Source organism: Octopus bimaculoides, chromosome 5 (assembly GCF_046866305.1).
Source record: "Octopus bimaculoides isolate indiv1 chromosome 5, ASM4686630v1, whole genome shotgun sequence".
NCBI classification, from domain to species: Eukaryota; Metazoa; Mollusca; class Cephalopoda; order Octopoda; family Octopodidae; genus Octopus; species Octopus bimaculoides.
The window spans coordinates 112,441,240-112,462,964 of record NC_142932.1 but is presented as its reverse complement, the minus strand read 5'-3'; the positions used below and the strand labels follow the sequence as shown (position 1 = coordinate 112,462,964).

Here is a 21,725-nt window from a genome sequence, read left to right as displayed (position 1 = left end):
ATGTAGTGTGACCTGATCACTTCCGTTTGCTGAATTAACAATTCAGTATATATTAATATTTGTTAGTTAAATACACACAGATATTATAAAAATAATTAATTGTACTATTAATGTTTTTAAGAACATGTCTAATGGATTTTAAAATTTCGCTACATTTTATTTTTACTTCTTTTAAGCAGAAAGTCACTGCAGGAATGCAGGAAGCTACAGCGCCACCTTTCGTAAAATCTAAGGATGAATAACTCTTACGCTCAAGAAATTTGAGGTTTGTCTTGCTCTACAAGAAAGCTGTTTGCATGCAACACAAGAGAAAAAGAGGAAAATTTAACTAAGCGTCGCCGAACTAATCTTGAGGGCGACAGCAGAAAAAAGAAACACTGACGTCCTTCCTTACAGAAAGTTTTCTCCTTACATAAAGCAAGATGAACGCTAGTCAGAGCGGAGGCGGTGGCAGCATGGGGTCCGATGAAATATATACCTGTGACTATAAGTCTGGAGACAGTAGTTCTGGCGGGGCTATTAGTCTCAAGATATTGGTGCCAAACGCAATAGCAGGAGCTATCATTGGCAAAGGTGGCGAAACAATAGCTCGAGTTCAAAATGAAGCTGGTGCTAAACTGAAAATGTCCAAGTCCAACAATTTCTATCCAGGCACGACTGAAAGGGTGTGCTTGATTACTGGGCCATTCGAAGCCGTCCGCAAAGTACATAACTTTATAATGGAAAAGATTCGTGAAAAACCAGATTTGAATACTAGATGTGACGACTATCGTGGACCTTACGAACGAAATCAACAAATCAAAATCCTCGTCCCTAACAGCACTGCCGGTATGATAATCGGTAAAGGAGGCAATTTTATTAAACAGATTAAGGCAGAAAGCGGAGTATCAGTGCAAATATCACAGAGCCAGAAAGGTACATATATACCAGAACGATGTGTTACAATTGCAGGCGATGTGGATGGTAATAGAACGGCAGTCGATATGATCTTACGAGTTATAGCTGAAGATCCTCAGAGTGGCTGCTGCCCTAATATAAGTTATGCTGAATTCTTGGGTCCCATGTCAGGAAACAATTCAAATGCTTTACCCTTCACTCACATGAACTATAGAAACCAAGATCAGATGGGTTTAGCAGCGAATAACAACTTGGGAACTTTCAATTTCGGATTTAACAATTTCGGAAATAATTCTAACTCTAATGTATCTAACATGAGTGTAAACAATGCTAACCTTGGTGGTGGAGGTTCAGGAGGAGGTGGTGCTGCCGGAGGAGCAATCAACAGCTCAGCACTAGAAAACTTAAAAGTAACACTTCGTAACTATGGATTCACTGACATGGCAATTGAAGAGATAGGAGCAGCGATGAGTACACTGGCTAATTATGGTATTCTCACCAATATTGGTTTAAACCTAGGAGCCCTTAACAACTTAGGCACTGGAAGTGGTGGACTCAACCTGCAAGGCCCACAAGGTTCAAATATGATGTCTGGTTGCAACACGCCCACTACCAGTGTTAGCAACCCGTTTGTCAATAGCAGTAACAATAACTGTATTTTTGGTCCCGTTGGCAGCTGCCCGTCAGCGATGGAGAATTTTGCATCAACATGCGCTAGTACCAGTCCCTTCAATAATTCCTCAGCAAATATGAACAGCGAGAGGTTTGGTGGTAGCCCAATGTTAAGTGATTCATTTGGCACTGCTGTCAACTACTCAATGAATAATCCAGTTTTTGCAGCAGGTCCAAGTACTTCTGGTGACCAAATGAAGAATCAAATGTCTTTTGGACATAATTCATCTGTGTACAGCCCTACAGAAGACAAGTCCGGACCGACAACGAAGAATGAAATAGAGGTTCCAGAAACAATTGTTGGAGCCATCCTCGGACCAGGTGGCAAGGGAATTGTCGAACTTCAACAGATGACCGGAACAAACATTCAGATATCAAAGAAGGGTGTGTACGTCCCTGGTACTCGAAATAGAGTGGTTACTATTACCGGTACGCCCAATAGCATCACAAAGGCTCAGATACTTATTCAACAACGTTTACAACAGGAAGAAATGAAACGGGCGCGACAACCACTGGCTCGTTAATGTAATTATATATATGTATATATATATACACATATATGTGTATATATATATATTGTATGCGTGTGAAATCAAATCTCACGAGCTTCATTCTTCAAGTTTTCATTGATTATTGTGGGTTTACAAACAGGATAAAATGTACTAGATTAGAATGTTTTTAGATATTCACCACACGTGTTATAGAGGAGGTTAGCTGGTCGCTGTCATTTTCAAAAAATATCCTTTGAACATCTTTTAACTCTTCAATTTATATGTGGATAATTGTCTATATAACGGTGTAGTACTATTTCTCACTAACATTTTTTTAGAAGTTTATTCAGTTGAAGAATTTTGGTGGCAATTTATAATGTGCCGGATCACCAGAAATATTTACACACATTACTCACACACATATTCACACAGAATGTGTTTTATTTTCTTCATTTTTTTTTCTTTTTGCAAATAGTTTTATTTCACTTCCACTAGATAAATTGTTATTATTTATTTGTGAGTTAACGAGAATCAGTTGGATTCTTTCCGCCAAATTTGTTTTAAATGTAATCATCTTTCTCTAGTGACTTCTCACTTAAATGGCTTGTTCATAAACTTGTTACTGTATTCATTTTGCTACAATTATTATTATTATTATTTTATTTTTTTGTTAGTGGCAGCTTTTTGCTTAATCATTTTTCATCACCTGCCGAAGAACGAACAGGACTAGGTTAGAACGAATGTTTCCCATCAAAATTTCAATTTTTTCAACTATTTTGTAAGTTCCTCTTAATTTATTAATTAGCAAAATGAAATTTGTTAAATATTTAACTTGTGTGCGTATTGTATGTAAATAATAGTTTTTAATGCTTGTAACCATGGTATTTTCAAGTGTGGTCCCCAACTCTTATACTTTCACTTTTGACAAACATATGTATACAGACAAATAATATTAGTTTGCAAATAAGGACTTGTGTGGTTGTACATGTGTATACACACGTGTACGTATATTTATATATATATATGTGTGTGTATGTGTATATAAGTACGTGTGTATTCATAAGTAGTTGAATATTCAAATATATATATATATATGTTTGTACAGCGTGTATATTTGAGTGTGTGTGTATGTATATAAACGCATGTGTATACATATTTATGGGTTTATTCATATAGCTATGTATATATACTTACATTTGTGTTTATAGTCCAACCCAATCCAGCATGGAAAAATGTACGTTAAAAGAGGATTATATATGTACACACACATTCACAAAATTATATATATATACATACATACACACACACACACACACACACACTGCACACGAAGGTGAGTCATTATTTACAATGCACTTAATTTTTTCCCTACTGGCAGGAAGGTTGGTTGTGTGTTTCTCACTAGACGTGGTCTCCCTCAAATCACTATGGGTTAGGTTTGAACTGGAAATACCAGTTAAGTAGTTATGTTCACCATGGCCACTTTGCTTTCTGTTTGCTCAAAGAAGAGCAACTTTCAGTGATCCATTTTCTGTAGGCTAAGGGTATATCAGGGAGTGAAATCTAGTGAAAACTTTTGGCACAGTATGAGAACAGTGTGTTGTTGCAACAGACTACATAAGAATCAGTTGAATTCAAAAACGGTTGCACAAGTGTCATGCATCAATGAGAATCTGGATGCCTGACCAACTCTCTTGTGATGACAACATTGAACTAGCTCATGACCTAGAGCTACCAGTGAAACTGTTTGCAACTGATTTGACCTTAGTAAAGTGTATGCAAGTTGGATCATAGAAATTAAGGAACAGTTATAAGTGCATTGTGAAAATTTATTGACTCAGTCTTGTGTGTGTGTGTATATATATATATACACGCACACACACACACATGCATATGCAAATGTGTGTATGTGAAACAGGTTTTGCACAAAAACATATTTCAATATAAGTTAACATTTAGTGTTACAAGGCAGCAAGCTAGCGGAATTGTTAGCACACTGGACAAAATGCTTATTAGCATTTCTTCTATTAATTCAAATGCTGCCGATGTCAACTTTGCCTTTCATCCTTCTGGGCTTGATAAAATAAGTACCTGATTAGCAATGGGGTCAATGTAATCGACTTCTCCCTTCCCTCAAAATTACCGGCCTTATGCCAAAATTAGAATTTAGATAGTGTTGAATGGATCTTCTCACTGAAATTGGTCTGTTTTTATTTATGAAAGATTAAACCTTAAAGGACATTTTCTTCTTCCTTCATATTTCTATAAGAAGTTAGGATAAAATTATATCTGAAATTTCTATTCAAATTCTTATGACCATTAAACATACTTTCTATCTGGTTCCATTCTTCAGTTTGTTCACAGATGAATTCTCACAAAAACCAATCATTTCTGTATTTCATTACATAATCTCAATTCTTTCAACATATTTGTTTCTTCTATTCCTTTATCAATTATATGTTTATTTGACAGATAAAATAGGTGGTGATTATAACATCTTAACATTTGAAATAGTCCTTGTATTCCTGCTGAAAGTTATGTCCATTTTTAAAGAGATAAGTTTTTTTTTTTTTTTTTTTAGTTTTTTTTTTAAACATAATTTTCATTAAAAAGTTGCTTTTGATTTCATGGAAAGCATTTAAATATATGGTTGAAAAATACATTACAAATATTCTGGTATGGCATTACCATTGTCTTTCAAGTCTATTCTTAGAAGTGTTTCATATATTTACACATTTTTTTGTTCATTCCAATACACCAGATTGTATCGAACATTGACACATGTTAATACAAAAAATATTTCTAATTATAACTTGAATAAGACATCTTACATTGATACTGAACTTTAATGTAAAGTATACACATTTAGTCATTGTAGGAGCCATGCTTAATCTCTTAAATATATGCAGTTTTTGCTTGCCTACTATTTATTTCATATAGATATATGGCTAAAAGTTACCCTCATCTTACAAGGATCTGACAGTTTATTTTCATCCATAGTCTATTAAGATACATCTAAATATGGCTGGTAATTCTGAAATCTGTGAGAATAATTAAACACCACACTAATTATTGAAGAACACAGCTATGTTTTCCTTTCATTTGCATTGATTATATATCCATGATATACAAATATTCACTCATAATAAACAAGAAATGAAACAATTTAGCTGATGATTTAGGTGATTTAATATTCATTAAATATATCAAACTATGTAGAAAATTGTATTTTAATTTACACAAATTAATCATTAAATTAGTTATATGTTACATCTTCAGTGTTACCATCCACCAAAAGTTTTTATCTTTATACTTACACAAACACACACACACACATATATATATATATAGATATGAAATGATCACTTTTTGTTCGAATATTTATAGTCTGAACTCAACAGACTGTAACTGTTGAAAAACCTGGAACTCTATAGACATTTTATTATGTATGTGATAAATGCTACATTTTGTTTTTAATTTTGCTCTTTCACCTAACACATCTAGTCATACTTTTCCCTTTATACATCATCACCATCATCTTCTAGTTTATCTATCTCTTTGATGTTCACTACTATTGGAGCTCCTCCTAATGGCTTTTATAAATCCTGATTTCAAGGAGTTGGTGATAGCAGACATAAGATTTGAGCCTAGTTTACTTTTCTCTGGTTAAATTTTAAGGTGCTGTTGCCTGCTTTGGACTTGAAGGGTTTATTTAAAGTTTTGGCATTTTTATATACATAATATTCTATTAACTCACTAACATACAGAAAACAAATTTCCACTTCATTGTAAATGTTTCAAACAATATTTATTATTTTATCAGATTAGTTTTCATGCAATTCAGTGTAACATCCTTTAAGTTACACAATAAGCCTCATAATCCTTAAGTTTACAAGTTCTATTCATTCATTAAAAGAGCATTAACTGTGATATTTATTTCTAAGACTTGGTCTCATAAACAGTTGCCTTCTTAGACTAGGTATCTTACAGATCTTTTTCATTTGTTATTTTTTAACTGCTTCACTTTGGTGGGCTATTGCATGTACTGTTAAGCGTTTTAAATCATTCAGCTTCTCTTATTTTCTTTTTTCTTTTTATAGAAGGAAAAAAATGTGTAAATGACATTGAACTGCCAACATAATGAATGAATAGATGTTATTTCTAAAATTATGCCTGGGAGATGTATATCCTTTATAGCAATTATATTGCTATTAAACAACACTAAAAGTTTTGAGATTTAAATTTATTTGAGAATCAACAAAATTTATCCACCATTCTACTACATTGTAAATAGCCCACACTAAGACAACTTAACTTATATACAGAAGCATTTTCACATAATATCAAATTACTGCCAAATTTATTGACAAAGTCCAAGTTATCTTCTATTTTAAATCACATTTTGTAATCACTAAATTTAATATTTGTTGAATGTGAACACCAAGTACAGAAATTGACTCCTTAGACAAAAACAATCTTGGTTTAGTACATATATTCGATGAAGGAAAGGAAAAAATAACTAACTTGATTCTAAAATGTTTCATTTTATATTTTGTAAAAATATTGTAATTTTTCTTCCATTTTTTTTTTTTTTCTGTCTTAGTTAAATTTATGAGCTGCACTTATTTCACAAATGATTTAATCTGAGATTGTATTGAAATTAAAATAATTGCATCATGGAAGAATGATACTAACTATTTAAAATATATACACACTTTTATATTTTTCTGTTGTAATTTTGTAATAATAGCATGTTAATAATATATGTGTATTAATTACATATATATATATATTATGTACACTTGCTATCATTACAAAAATAATAATGCAGATGTGAGTATAACATGTGCATGTGTGTTTTAATCGCTACTATGATTCTACAACAATACTATTGTGTTGGTTATACTTAGTTATATAGAGATATATGAGTACTTAGTTTATTTCCTAGAGTCTGTACATTTGAAGTGGCTGACCACTCTACTGGACATAGCATTTCATTTAATGTTTGATGTTTATCAAGTATATAGGTGTCATTGAGCTACATCTGATGTGGAGTAATATGTAGTAGAACATGTGCAAAATAGAGAACAGATTTTGTAGCTGTATGCCATTGATGTCAAATATAATACATTAGGAGAAAGACAGTGAGAGAAAAAATGAAAAAGTGTATATATATATGTATGTATATATATAATCATAAGCTAATTAGATAACTTACAATTAACAATTCTATATTGACGAATTAAAATATTTATGAACATCTACATTACCCACCAAAAAAAATCTTTTTTTTTTCAATGTGTCAATGTGTATATGCATTTGTACATAGGTATAACATTATATATGTGTGTGTATATATACACATACACACGTGTGTGTGTGTGTGTACACATATATATATGTATGTATAATATGTTGTTGTATATTGTGTTTGTAATACTTTTATATTCATTTATAATACATTTATATGTATACACATAAACTATATGCAAACAAGTCTACATATGTAACCTACAATTACATATACATGTATATATATTTATACATAAACATGTGTGTGTATTCATAAAATGTTAGTTTAGTGAGTCAGATCCTTGTGTTCTCAAGCTTAACATTTTTCTTATTTTTTTGTCCGATTTAAAAATTACTTTCCTGTTTCTTTGTCTTGAGTGAGTTTGTCCTAAAAACAGTTTCCTGTTTTATGTTAGGAGTTTAGAAAACATTTTTTAATTTTTTTTATTTAATTCATTCTTTATAATCTTGTTCTTCACACTTGATTTCTAATGTTTTGTGCCAAAGTGTATGAACTCTTATTACAGAAGATGGCAATAATTACAGTGCTATGACAAATATAATTACTTGCTTGTAATCAAAATATACTCATCATTTTATAGTCACTTAATCTAGGAAGACCATTCCTGTATATATATATATATTTATATATATATATATATATATAGGTTTAATATATAACCTATTAAATCATTTATTAAATTGTTTTCCTTCAAATTTTAAAATTAAAACCATAATTAAAAGGCTTGCCATGACAATCTTTCTTGGCTGACACTGTTAGAAATTATTTATGGTTCAATAAAAATAATATAAATTATATCCCTACACACACACACCCACCCACCTTTTCATATTTTGTCAATGTTTGGTTTCTGTTGTTTAAATTCATATATGCAAATTAACATGATGGTGCATATTATCATAAAATTATAACAATATAATTGTGTCTTCTCTCACAAAATAAGTTTTAAATGCTTTTCAAGATTATCTCTAAAGCCTTCATTGCATTATAACAATTAAATTATAAGTATGTTATTTGTTGATAATATATCCCTCCTTGTCATGTTGCTGTTCCCTTTTAAAGAATTTTATAAAACATCATACTGTTCCATTTATGTTTCCTTTTTAATCAGCAATGCTTTCTTTCTTGGAATTTCAAGGCCAACTATTTCAATTTTGAGAAGACAGTCTGTTGCTTTCATTTGTCTTCTAAATATATTTACTGATGCAATAAAAATTCAGGATATTTTACATTTAGTTCATATTAATTAATCTTGTTCAGCATTTTGTTAAGATCTTCACACTACAGATGTACACACATTTACTAATCATAAAGCTGTTGCTTATTGCAAGTCTTCATATTTTAATTTGTGCATCCAACTAACAATTAAAAATTGTGAGTTCTTTCATTTTCTTTATCTACATAAGTAATCTTTGTTGACATTTGTATTTAGCCTATATATTCAGAGAAATACATAATGCCTACATGGTTTTCATAAAAAAATAAAACTAGATAATATATGGATATGAGTTTGATGGAAAGTTTATTTTTTACAAAAACAAAAGTATATTGAAGATTTTTACCATTAAAAGAACTTATCTATCTACACAGTTACTTTTTTAGATTTCTTTTAATAAACAAATGCCACCTTTTTCTTCTTTTTTTTTTTAATTCTTATATAAGTGTTAATAACTATGAAATAGTCAACTATATAAACTTGTTCTGTAGGATTCTGCTCTATAATTGCATAGAGATCAATTACTAAGTATAGAGAACTCATGAAATTTGCCATAGTATTTTATAATGTAGTTCTAAGTATTGTAGGTTTCTTTCTATAAAATATTCTCATGTTTTGTTATTGTAGCTGGCAAGGTTATACAATTTTCTTAAATACATTTTTTTTTATGAGCTATCATGATCTATGCCTATTTTTAAGTATTGATATTTGATTAAAGTAGAATTTCAATGTACATGTTTTTAGATATGATTTTTGTATTCGAATACATTTTTTACAAACTAGATGATAAAATCGTTTTTAATTATTATTTCTAATTAACTAAAACACATTATTTTCTATTGCAAATTTTGGGGAAATGGCAATGTAAAACTAGTTGTTGCAGTCATTTGAGAGTGCCTATCTTGTAAATATATCTCACAGTCATTACTGAAAATTTGAAACATTTGTGTTTAAAAAGGAAAACTAGTATTTGCTTCTTTGGTAAATCTCTTTTCTATGTGGAAAAAATATATCACAGATTTAAACTACTGTTCTATGTGCTTCTATGTAGAACTGCATTAATTTTCATTTTATTTTATTTTTATTTTTATTCTGTCGTTCATAAAATTATTAATATATGAAGAATAGCATGTTTACAACTTTTAATTTCCATTTTATTATGGCATATTTGTAACGACATATTTACATATATCATTATTTTTAACTCATTGTTATTTATTAACTTTCTGAGAAAAATATTTTTTTATTTCCTTCTGTCACTATAATTTTTTTTTTATTTTGAAATGTTTTCTACAAGTTCCATTAATTCCATGAAATTTTGATTCCATGTGAAAAGAAATAACTATTGAAAACTTTCATTATTTCATTAAGGAACTAATTTCCCTTCATTTCCTTATTGCTTTACCTTTTAACATTACGACTTATAAGAGGCTTCAGTATTTAATCTGCATTAAGGAAATCCTGTGGTTTTATATATGTAATGAGAAAAAAAATTAGTTTTATATTTAAAATTTTATTTCTGCTGTTGGCTGTTTCATTACATCTTCATGCATAGCAAAAAACAAGCAAACAACATGTATTCCTCTGTTAATTGTTGATGTGGAATATTTGTTGTATATCATCCTTCACAGCATTTATATAGTGATATTCTTTATCTTAGGGCATAAACATTATATCTAGCATTTTTATTTCATTTCCACTGGTTTCCTTTTATTTGAAAAAAAAAAAAAAAAATTCCAATAAAGTATGAAGCATTTTATGATTGTAATGATTATAATTTCTGTGACAAATTTGTTGGATTTAATGATGGAGGGAAAACATCTTTTGTTGTTGTGGGAATAGCTTATGCACACAATTCACTATTATTATCTGCTCAAATATATGTTATATTCGTATGCATTATGTTTTTTCAAATATTTGGTGTGAATTCTATGATAGACAGAAATGGTATTATATTACGCTTATATGCAGGTTGTTTAGAATAAGGAAATATCAAAAAACTTCCATAAATTGTTAAAAGTTTTGTCTGACTATGAACCAAGTGAATTAAAATGTGTTGGAAATAATATTTTACTATTAGATTCTTGTATACATTTAAACATATGTACTTTGAATATTACAGTTATTTGTTGAGACTAATAATCCATAGAATCAATACATTATTTAAGTGCATTGTTGATTGTAATTTCTTTTTCTTCCAATTTGGTTGAATTCCATATATCCACAGCTGTTTTATAATTATATAATAATCAGGAAATTTACTAATGTTCTTATTGAATACTTTTCAATTTTTAATTCAATATTTAATTATTCTTAGATCATTATGGCATTTTTATTTGGTTGTGATAATGCTAATCAGAACATTGTACCAGAAAAATCAGATATATGTATGCATTCATACACAATCACACATCATATGACAAATGTTTTGAAACAACAAGTTGGTACAAAAATGTTATTTCACTCTTCATGTTTTGCAATGATATTTGATCAAAAATATGGTCAAATCTTCTAGAAAGGGGTTTTCTTTAAAATCTTTAATGTACGTCTTCTCAATTATAATGGATATACCCAGGTCTGCCAAATCACTCTACCATTTGAACTCTAACAAAATATCCCATAAATATTGCTTGAATGATAAATTAATTTGAGACACTTTTTTATATTTGATCTCTATTGTAAATATCTGTTGGTCATATTTGTCTGTTGCTAGGGAAATAATAGATATTTAGATAACTTTTAATATTCAAATATCAAGTGTTCATAAAAGTATTTCATCTTATTTTAACAATAACTTCAAGAAGTATAAAATCTTTTCATAATCTAAAGCAAGGAATATGACTGTCATGTATACTATTTGAGTATTGATCACATTGTTATGAAGTGATTCAAATTTAATTTGGACAAATGTTGAACTCCTTACTAGCACTAAAGAACCTGCTATAGAGTTCTTTGCTTTCACCAGTTCTTTCTACTTTAATGTCCTCAGGAATTTGGATCATCATCACCTCATATTGTTAACCACATAATCGTTATCATAATCCAGCAATACTCTTATGGTCATGTGATGTTGTCACTAACGCTTTGGGATTGAAAGTTTCAAAACAGCTCTTAGAGGCTATATATGGCTTGGAATATCCCAAAAGTATTTTGTTATGTCATCCACTGTACCTAAGGTTTTATGTATTTCTTCAGTTATTGCAAAATTGTCATCAATACTTACTTCTATGGAATTAATTCCCGAAAACCTGATTAATTCCATATTGAAGTAAATTTTTATCTTTAAAAAAAAGTCAAAAAGAATGCTATTATCTATTCGAAATATAATTATCAAAGAGTTTGTTTTAAAACAAAGAAACAAAAAATGGATCCAAACTAATGCCAGTGCAACATCTTTTTTGTTAATTTTACTGAATATAAATTATTTTCAAAATAGTTAATAGATTTCTCAGTTGTCATTTGTTTTTTGTTTGTTTGTTTTTTTATTTTTATTTTTTTTACATGCCTATTCATCAGAAAAGAGGGGCCGGCATTGTCTTATTGTTTTAAGAACGACTTTGTTGTTACTCTTTGTAACTTTTTCAAAGGGAAGTTGATATAAATCGAAATTTTATAATTCTGGAAGGAAATGGGTTTGCTCTCTTTCACACACTCACACATACAAACATATGCACATAATTGAAAATATTCTATAAAATTCAACTTTTCTCATTTATTACATTAAATATATTTTATTTATAAAATTTCCAAGATTTTTTTTTTCTTTTTTTTTCTACAAACACATAACATTATTCTTGTTATTCAAACATTTTGAACTTTACACAATTTGGTTTTCATTTGTTAGTATTTTATTTTAACCGTCCCATTACAGAAATCACATAACCACATTTTAAGCCTGGATAACAGTTTTGTCGTGTTTTCGATACCCTCAGATATTTGCTTTGATGCTGTTTATAGGATAGTTTAATGCAGATAATACTGAATCTAGAAACTCAGCTTCTTAGGTGATAATTACTATTCTCAATCATGAGAGCAAACTGACGATTATTAGAATTCAAACAAACCATAGTTTACTTTTAAGTATTGGCAAGCGGTGACATAATTCTTAAATATGTATCTCCTAAGTGTTTAGTGATTTTAATATAATGAAAGTAAAGTGAAAGAAATTTCGATATTGCATGTATTGTTTGTGCCTATGAATATTTCTTTCCTTTCATATAAAAAAAATCATTTTAACTTTCCCTCTACATTAGCAAAATGAGATATGTGTGATGGAGAGAGAGAGAAAGATGCAGGTACCATAGACCAGATCATATTACTCTCTTTTTCTAAAGAAATGTTTTTGATACTTGTCATCCATCAACTGATAAAATTAGTTTGATATATATCTACTTACTTTTATGTTATAAACTTTTAGCAAAACCATTTGATTTATTATATGAAAGGAGTGATTGAATTGAATCCACTTTCAATAGATACATTTATTATTGACTGTTGATCAATAAGAACGCAAGTGTAATCCTGACCTTATCAATTAAAGTCATTGGATCAGTCTCATTTGAATATTGGTTTCTTTTATGTATTCATTATGTATAGAGTATCTGAAATTGCATCAGATCTTCATCATAACTGGACTACTAAAGCTAAGTGTTTCTATAGATTTAATTTGAGGAGAATTGTCAGTTATGTTAATTCTGATGCAATTTTTAGGCCTTGGTTAATGTTGTTTAAATATCTAGCATATGTAATCAGGATCCTTTTCTAAAGTGAATGTTAATGAAAAAGGCATGGAAACAAATCTGTGCTTGTAAGGTTGTAAAGCTTTTTCTCGCATAATTATTGAAATAGACTGGCATTTATTAATCAGGTTGGAAAAATTGACAGTTTGCACATACAGCACTACTATCATCATTCTTTCCATCCAGAATATTAGGTACCGCTGTTTTGCCATTTGTTTACCAGAATTCTTGTTTCTCTGTCTGTTCCATTATCTCAGAAAACGCTAAAACTAGGCAGTTTAAATCTTTTTATGAAATGATTACTGAATAAAGTGGGGTGGTAGATTGCAGAATTATTTGAAGTCCACAGTATTACTCTTACTGTTTTATTTGCTAATCAAACTAGATGATGTATCAAAAGAAATAAAAATATTCCTTCTGATAGTGGTAGCTACAAAAGGGTTAATTAATAGTGGGAAATACTAACTGTATTATGTAAAAAAATTATATTTTTATCATATATTCTTAAAAGAGAATGGTAAGGGAATCACATCACAGCCCAACTTGTAAAAATATATAAGCAACCCTAAATGACTAGAAATTTACAAGAAAAAAAAGATTGGTTAAAACCCATCTTTTATTTTTATCAGTTTTTTTTTTTAAGTTTGCATTTTGACAATTTTTTTTTTTCTTTGTTTAATGTCCTCAAAAATAATATTCCTACACTTTGTACAACACAAAATTTCAGTCTAAAATCTGCTTTCATTTTGATGCTTTTGGCAGTATTTTTTGTTTGTAAACTACTTCTCACAATAATTATTTTTATTTATTTAATGAATTTATCTTTCATTCTACTTTATATAATATTTTAATTTTGATATGCATTTAGCAGATTTTTATCAGGTTTCATATTTTCTTTGAGTCGGTTATATTTTTGTTGGCTTCCATGAGGAAATGCAGGGTGTCTTTTTTTTTTCCGCCTTCCCCCCATTTTGTCTTTGGCTCTCGTTCTCATTTAGGGAAACATGCTAGTTAAAGACAACAAAATACTTTACTGAAGGACATAATCCAATAGCTGCAGTGGAATGTTAATTTTCACTATTACTTCAGCTAATCAATCATCAGAAATTTGCATTTTTTTTTTTTTTTTTTTTAATAGAAAAAACTCCCTGAACAGTACCAAGACTATTTTATACATTCTGAAAACACTTTTCCCTTCAGTTTCATATGTGTATGAGCATTCACCATCATCCTTTTCAAGATAAAAATTGTGTTAATGCTTCATGCGTGTATGTGAGGTTGTGTGTGTATATGTGTATATATACTTATATGTATATATACACACATATATATGAATGCGCATCAGTTATATAATGATTGAATCTTAATATCATTCATATAGTTATATATCAACTTGTGTTAAAAAAATGTTCCTCAATTTGCTAACGAGTTATTATGCAGAAGATGAAGCAGTTCTGTTTACACTTTAGTTTATTTCACAATAATGAGGTTTTCAACCTTTTTCTGTTTTTGTTTTTTTTTTTTACCTCTTCAATATTTTCAATTGAACCATTTACAACATGCACTTGGATTGTTTTTCCATTTCCTTCCAGATATCTCTTGTTTACAGGATAAAGTATTGTTGTCTTATTGTTATGTTCACTTAAGACTAATATTTTGAAACATTAAAAAAGGTAAATATTCTGTCATTCTCTAGACTTTTTTTGTCGTGCTTTTATTTGTCAGCAATAACCTTGTTTCTCTCTTTTCATTCTGATCAGTGACACCATATGTGTATTTGATCTCTTATACATCACTGGTTCCAGTAAACAAACCAGTGCATTGGAATGCAGTATGCTTTTGGCATATAGAATGGGTTTTATGTAACTACATTGCAGTGTAGTTGGAATAATAAATACAGTATTTTTATTGTATAGCCCTTGATCTGCCAGGATATCCTAGATCCAACTCACATTATTGTTACAGAAAAACTAGACAGCACCACTATATAATGCACTCATGCTACAGTCTCTGACATGCAGTATATATATATATGGGAGTTCAGTGTGACAGTCTAGATACGTTGTACACTCTTTCCTGTTCTATTTCTGTACAGTGGCTACAGTTGATGGAGGTGAAGTTGAGGATTGATCAAAGTATAATAATTATTGTTCCCGTTCATATTTATAAATATTAACATTCCTATTTAGATTTGACAGTCTGCTATAGATTATGTCTCTAATTACAAGTGTAATGATTTTATTATTCAGCCAGAATTATTTTGAACATTAAGCTTCAAGTCCATTAATAATGAAGTATATGTCCTCTTTAATCAGTGCTTGTGTTTCACTATCAGGCAACATCCCACTTCGCACACAAGCATCATGTAACTGATCTTTGAACATTTTCCAAACAGTTTTTACTTTTTGCAATGGTCTCAGAACACCTGCTGAATTCTCTCCACTGCAAAATTCGGACCATCTTTTCTGCTGGTCTAAATTGTAGGTGTAAATTTCATTTGGTAAGGAGCCGGAAATAGCAAATGCTATAATCAATAACTCCGTTTACAATAATTTTTATCTCGGTGCAAGATAATGGTCAGTGTCAAACATAGTTATTTCCCTTGTATGTAACTACATTGTTTTTACCTCCCTTGTATTGATAAACCATGTAATATCATTTTGCAACTGTCGGTCATTCACTCTCGCCCCCGGGTACTAACCCGTTTGTAGTACCTGCATATCCGATAATTTTATTCACGAAATATTTTCAGTATGATTCAATCTACCTTCAAGGCAAACCTCACACAATCCTTATTAATAATTGTTCATAACATTTATACAGATTTAGTCTTGCGCTACAGTTGTTAGTTTGAGATTCAAATGTGTCGTTTTGTGTTGACATATTTAAAATAGTAATGATGAAAGTCTTTGATGCAATACCTACATTTACAAAATGGAAGTTCTATCTGTAGAAAGCTTCCATCAGTTTCTGCTGTAGGGTTGAAGAAACTAAGAATACTGAGTGAATTCATATATAAAAGACAATTACTACTTAGAAAAGTTTTCTCGATAAAATTTTTAGTGAATTCTCTCAGCATTACATTTGTTTCAGATAATAATCTTTGTATTCTTCCTAACTAAGGTGTTCAGGGCCTGTTCAAATTTGCATTCTAGGTAAACATTTGATCTTTTCCAAATGATTACAGGTATAAAATAAGGGAGTATCTTTCAATACTGTGTGTATTTGAAGATAACTTTCCAATGGTTTCCATCATCAACTTTCTTTTTGCTGAAAGCTTTAGAATTCAGATCAAAGATATCTTTGGGTATCAGAGAGGTCACATTGATGATAGTGCTTGTGTTTAGGAAAAACATGGAAATGAATACATCTTGGTTCTAAAGTACTTGTCTGAAAATCATTGACTAAAACAGGCTCAAAAGAGATAGCCATCAACTTGAGTCCATGGTTTCAATATTGAACCAATTTTTTTCTTTCTTTACAATTAGTTGCAAGCCTCTCAACTACACAGGCTCAAGTTCAAATAAGGGAAATATTTAGAAAATTCTCATCTTGACTGTAGAGTGTGCCATAGAATAATAGATATAATGTAAAAGCAACAAACAATTTTCACACTTAAGTGATGTTTCAATAAAGATAATCTTCTTGTGTGGATTTTCTGAGATAGGGAATTTAATATACACCAATGTATTGAAATTCATGTTGTTGTCTTGGTTATAGGCACACCAGCTGAAATGTGACTATAATCATCATTTCCTGTCTGCTTTCCATGCTGGCATGTGTTAGACCCTTCACTGAATGGAGTTATAGTTGAAAGGTGTTGATGTCCAGTAGTGAGACTGGTGCAAGTGTCTTGCTATCAAGGAAATACATGGCTGCCCTGAATTGGTGTCATTCAAATATGCAGACCTTGTTCATTGCTAAACCACTTTCACTATGTACTCCAGGGGGGGGAAAAAAGCCATCAGAAAGGTTCAATATGGTTTTTTTAATATATTGGGGATAACAACCAAATGTCCTTTCAAAGCAAAGTACTGGATTTATATCTTGGGGAGGAAAATAATGAGCTGGTCACATCTGGAATGCTTTTAATCATAATGAAGATTGGGGTTTAACAACATATTGGACATTCTCTTCAGTAGAACAACTATAGGGGTTTTGATCTTATAAAGGGGATTTAATCATTATATTGCTTCAGTCTCACCAGCATCCGTTTTCCATGCTGGCATGGGTTGGACGGTTTGACTAGGGCTGGTAAGCTGAGGTGCTGCACCAGATCCTAGTCAGTTGGTTTCTATGGCTGGATGCCTTTCCTAATGCCAACCACTCAGTGTAATGGGTGCTTTTATGACACCAATATCTGCTATGACTATGATTTCACTTGACTTAATGGGTCTTCTTCTCAAGCACATCATTTGTCATTGCCTCCATGAATCCCAGCACTCGGAAGGTGCTTTTTATGTGCCACCAGCATCATCCACATTGCCTCTGTGAAAGCCAATGCTTGATAGGTACCATTTACGTGCCACCGATAACAACCACAGCTATGATTTCACTTGGCTTAACAGGTCTTCTCAAGTACAGCACATCACCAAAGGTCTTGGCCACTAGTCATTACCTCCATGAGGCCCAACATTTGAAAATCATGATCCACTACCTTGTCTCATATCTTCCTGAGTCTCCCTCTTCTACAGCTTCCTTCTACTGGTAGAGATCGACGCTTCACACATCTGTCCATATCCATATGCATCACATGACCATACCAGCACAGTCATCTCTCTTGTACACCACATCTGATGTTTCTTATGCCCAACTTTTCTCTCAAGATGCTTTACACTCTGTTGTACACACACACTGATGTTACACATCCAGTTGTGCAAACTAGCTTCATTTCCTTCAAGCCTCCACATGTCCTCAGCAGTCACAGCCCATGTTTCACTGCTGTGTAGCATGGCTGTTTGCACACAGGCATCATGCAGTCTGCCTTTCACTCTGAGGGAGAGGCCCTTGGTTACCAACAGAGGTAGGAGCTCTCTGAAATTGGCCCAACCTATGCTTATTCTAACAGCCTCACTCTTAGAACTTCCACCCCCACTACTGACTTGATCACCTAGGTAACAGAAGCTAGATGCAGGAGGAGAGAGTAAGTTGTGGCAAAGGATTCAACGGAAGTTTACTTTTACCTTCTGCTAGAGTCACGTGGAGCTTAAGTGTTTCGCTCATAAACACACGCATTGCCCCTGGTCTGAGATTCAAACCCGTGAGCCCACTTCTCTTACCACTAGGCCATGTGTCTCCACACACACACACAATATTTTTTTGTGTGAAGAGTACAGTAAAGTTTCCATCTACTAAATTCTACTGATAAGGTATTGGGCCAATTAGAGGCTATGATAGAAGACACTTCAAGGTGATGGTATTGAACCTGGAAACTATGGTTGCATAGTGAATTTCTTATCCGCTTGGCCATGTCAGTAAATAAAAGAGGATGACCAGGTGATTCTGCAGATCTTTTGTTTGTTTCACTCATTAGACTTTGGTCATACAAGAGCACTGCCTTGAAGAATTTTTAGTCAAATGAATTGACCCCAGTACTCTCTTTTTTTTAAGTCTGGTACTTCTATTGTCAGGCCTCTAAGTTATGGTGATGTAAACGCACAAACACCAGTTGTCAAGTGGTGGTGATAATAGACATGCACACTCACACACACACAAGCATATATACAACAGGATTCTTTCAGTTTCCATCTACTACATGCACTCTGAAGGCTTTGGTCAGTTTGAGGCTACGCCAAGGTGCTGTGCAGTGGGACTGAACTCAGAACCATTTGGTTGAGAAGCAAACTTTTTTATCACACAGCCACACCTAGTTCAATTTTATGTAATAATCCCATAGAAAAGGCTAGACAAACCAACAAATACAAGAGATTTAGCCTTTTTAAGTTGATGATGTTCAATGCAGAAAATGTACAGTATTCAAAATATTTTATCAGAAATTAAAAAAAAAAAAGAAAAATCGATGATATAAAAAGATTCAATGAATGATTGAAAATCTGTTAACTGATCAGACGATCCCAATATCCAATATGCTGTTCACTTCTACTACAACATTGAAATACTACATGGAACAAACTACCTGCATCAATTGTTAGTTGCTGAGACATCGCATCCTTTAAGACCTTCATGCTTCCTGAAATTCGTCAACACAACACCTGATATCCTCCCCTCCATACACATGCATACATCTATATCATGACTCATATTCTGTTCACTTACCTGACATTTGTACATAATTCTATGCACCTTTGATGAGTTGTAGTGCACCTGAGCACTATACATAATAATTTCATTATTATTATATTATATTATTAGTTTCAAAATTTTGGCACAAGGCCAGCATCTTTGGGGTAGGGGGTCAGTTGATTACATTGACCCCAGTGTTCAACTGGTACTTATTTTTTTGATCCTGATAGGATGAAAGACAAAGTTAACCTTGATGGAATTTGAACTCAGAGCATAAGGACAGACGAAATGTTGCAAAGTATTCTACCCAACATATTAACAGTTCTGCCAGCTTCCCACCTTTATCAAATTTTGGCACAAGGCCAGCAATTTCAATGGAGGAGGTAAGTTGATTACATCGACCCCAGTCCTCACATGGTACTCATTTTATTGACCCAGAAAGAATGAAAGTCAACCTCAACAACATTTGAACTCAGAACATAGATGGACAAAATTCTGCAAAGCATCTTGCCCAGCATGCTAATGGTTTTTCTAACTCATTGCCTTAAATACAGGAAATATTTATTTTTTTCTTGCCCACAGTGGGGGGCTAAACATAGAAGGGAGAAACAAGGACAGACAAAGGGATTATGTCAATTACATCGACCCCAGTGTGTAAGTGGTACTTATTTAATCGACCCCGAAAGGAGGAAAGGCAAAGTCAACCTCAGCAGAATTTGAACTCAGAATGTAACGGCAGACGTAAATACAAGAAATATTGGAATCTGTCAACAAGCAGAAAAACTACTTAAAATGGTTAAAATTTAAGACTGCAAGACATTTTGGTGCTGACTACTTTACATCACTAATTCAACACTAATTTGATTTTAGGTATTTTAATGTTTCCCTCCCTCTCTCTCTTTCTGTCTATCTGTATTATATATATTTCTACATGCATGTGTGTACCTCTAGTGCCAAACAGTAGTCACCAAAAACAGACAATAGCCAGTCAGCCGTGCCAAATCATCAGCGTCCACATAGCTGTACCCAAGTGTCTCATTCGAAATAATTTAAACTACAAGCACATCATAGTTTCAGATCCCTTATTTTGAAGGTATGTTTTTTACCTTCTTAGTGTTACTTAATCTTAGAGGAAGACAGCGGAAGCCACACAGTCACAAACACACATATATATATGGAGAGAGAAAGAGAAGAGCTGTTATGAAATTGTCCTGGGTGTACAACAATCATGGAAGTCCCACATCTATGTCCCTGTGTCAACCATATGGTTAGCAATGTACCACTCTGATATATATATATATACATAGGTACAGGTATGGCTGTGTGATAAGAAGTTTGTTTCCCAACCTCATGGTTCCGGGTTCAGTCCCACTGCATGCCACCTTAGGCAAATGTCTTCTAACTATAGCTTCAGGCCAGCCAAAGCCTTGTGAATGTATTTGGTAGATGGAAACTGAAAGAAGCCCATAATATGTGTGTGTGTGTGTCTGCATTTGTCCCCCACCACCACTTGACAACCACTGTTTGTGTGTATATGTCCCCATGACTTAACAGTTCAGCAAAACAGACTGATAGAATAAGTACTAGGCTTTAAAAAGTATCAAGGTTGATGCGTTCAACTAAAATTTTTCAAGGTGGTGCTCCAGAATGGCCACAGTCTAAATGACTGAAACAAGTAAAAGAAGATATATATGACAGGCTTGTCTCAGTATCTGTCTACCAAATCCACTCACAAGGCTTTGGTCAGCCTGAGACTATAATAGAAGACACTTGCCCAAGGTGCCACACAGTGGAACTGAACCTGGAACCATGTGGCTGGTAAGCAAGCTACTTACCACACAGCCATTCCTGAATCATAAGTATATTTTTTCTTAACTAAATCATTGCTTTACAAATTTCTTAAAATATTTAGTTTTTGTACTAAATATCAATCTTGGCTGCGTGGCTAAGAAGCTTGCTTTGTAACTATATGATTTTGGGTTCAGTCCCACCGCACAGTATATTTGATGTCTCCTATTATAGCCCCAGGCTAGTCAATGCCTTGTGAGAGAATTTGATAAATGGAACCTATTTGGAAGCTCATTGTATACATATACACATGCACACTCACACATATGTTGTGTGTTCATGTGTAACCCATGCCAGCATGGAGA

At 32.1% G+C, this 21,725-nt stretch overlaps 1 protein-coding gene across 2 annotated transcripts; it reads left to right on the top strand.

Annotated features, from left to right (window-relative positions):
* The first annotated feature begins 226 nt into the window (after positions 1 to 226).
* LOC106868435 (RNA-binding protein Pasilla) lies at positions 227 to 15,012 on the top strand. Of its 2 annotated transcripts, XR_016242027.1 has the most exons (3): positions 227 to 2,094; positions 2,735 to 2,838; positions 6,161 to 15,012. XR_016242027.1 is itself a non-coding variant. In XM_089352961.1 (2 exons), exon 1 carries the CDS (start codon positions 423 to 425, stop codon positions 2,091 to 2,093), a length of 1,671 nt encoding a protein of 556 aa, XP_089209087.1. In that variant the 5' UTR covers positions 227 to 422; the 3' UTR covers position 2,094; positions 2,735 to 15,012. The 2 variants fall into 2 exon arrangements, 1 of the variants encoding a protein (XP_089209087.1); XM_089352961.1 differs by having other exon boundaries at positions 2,735 to 15,012.
* Positions 15,013 to 21,725: the final 6,713 nt, after the last annotated feature.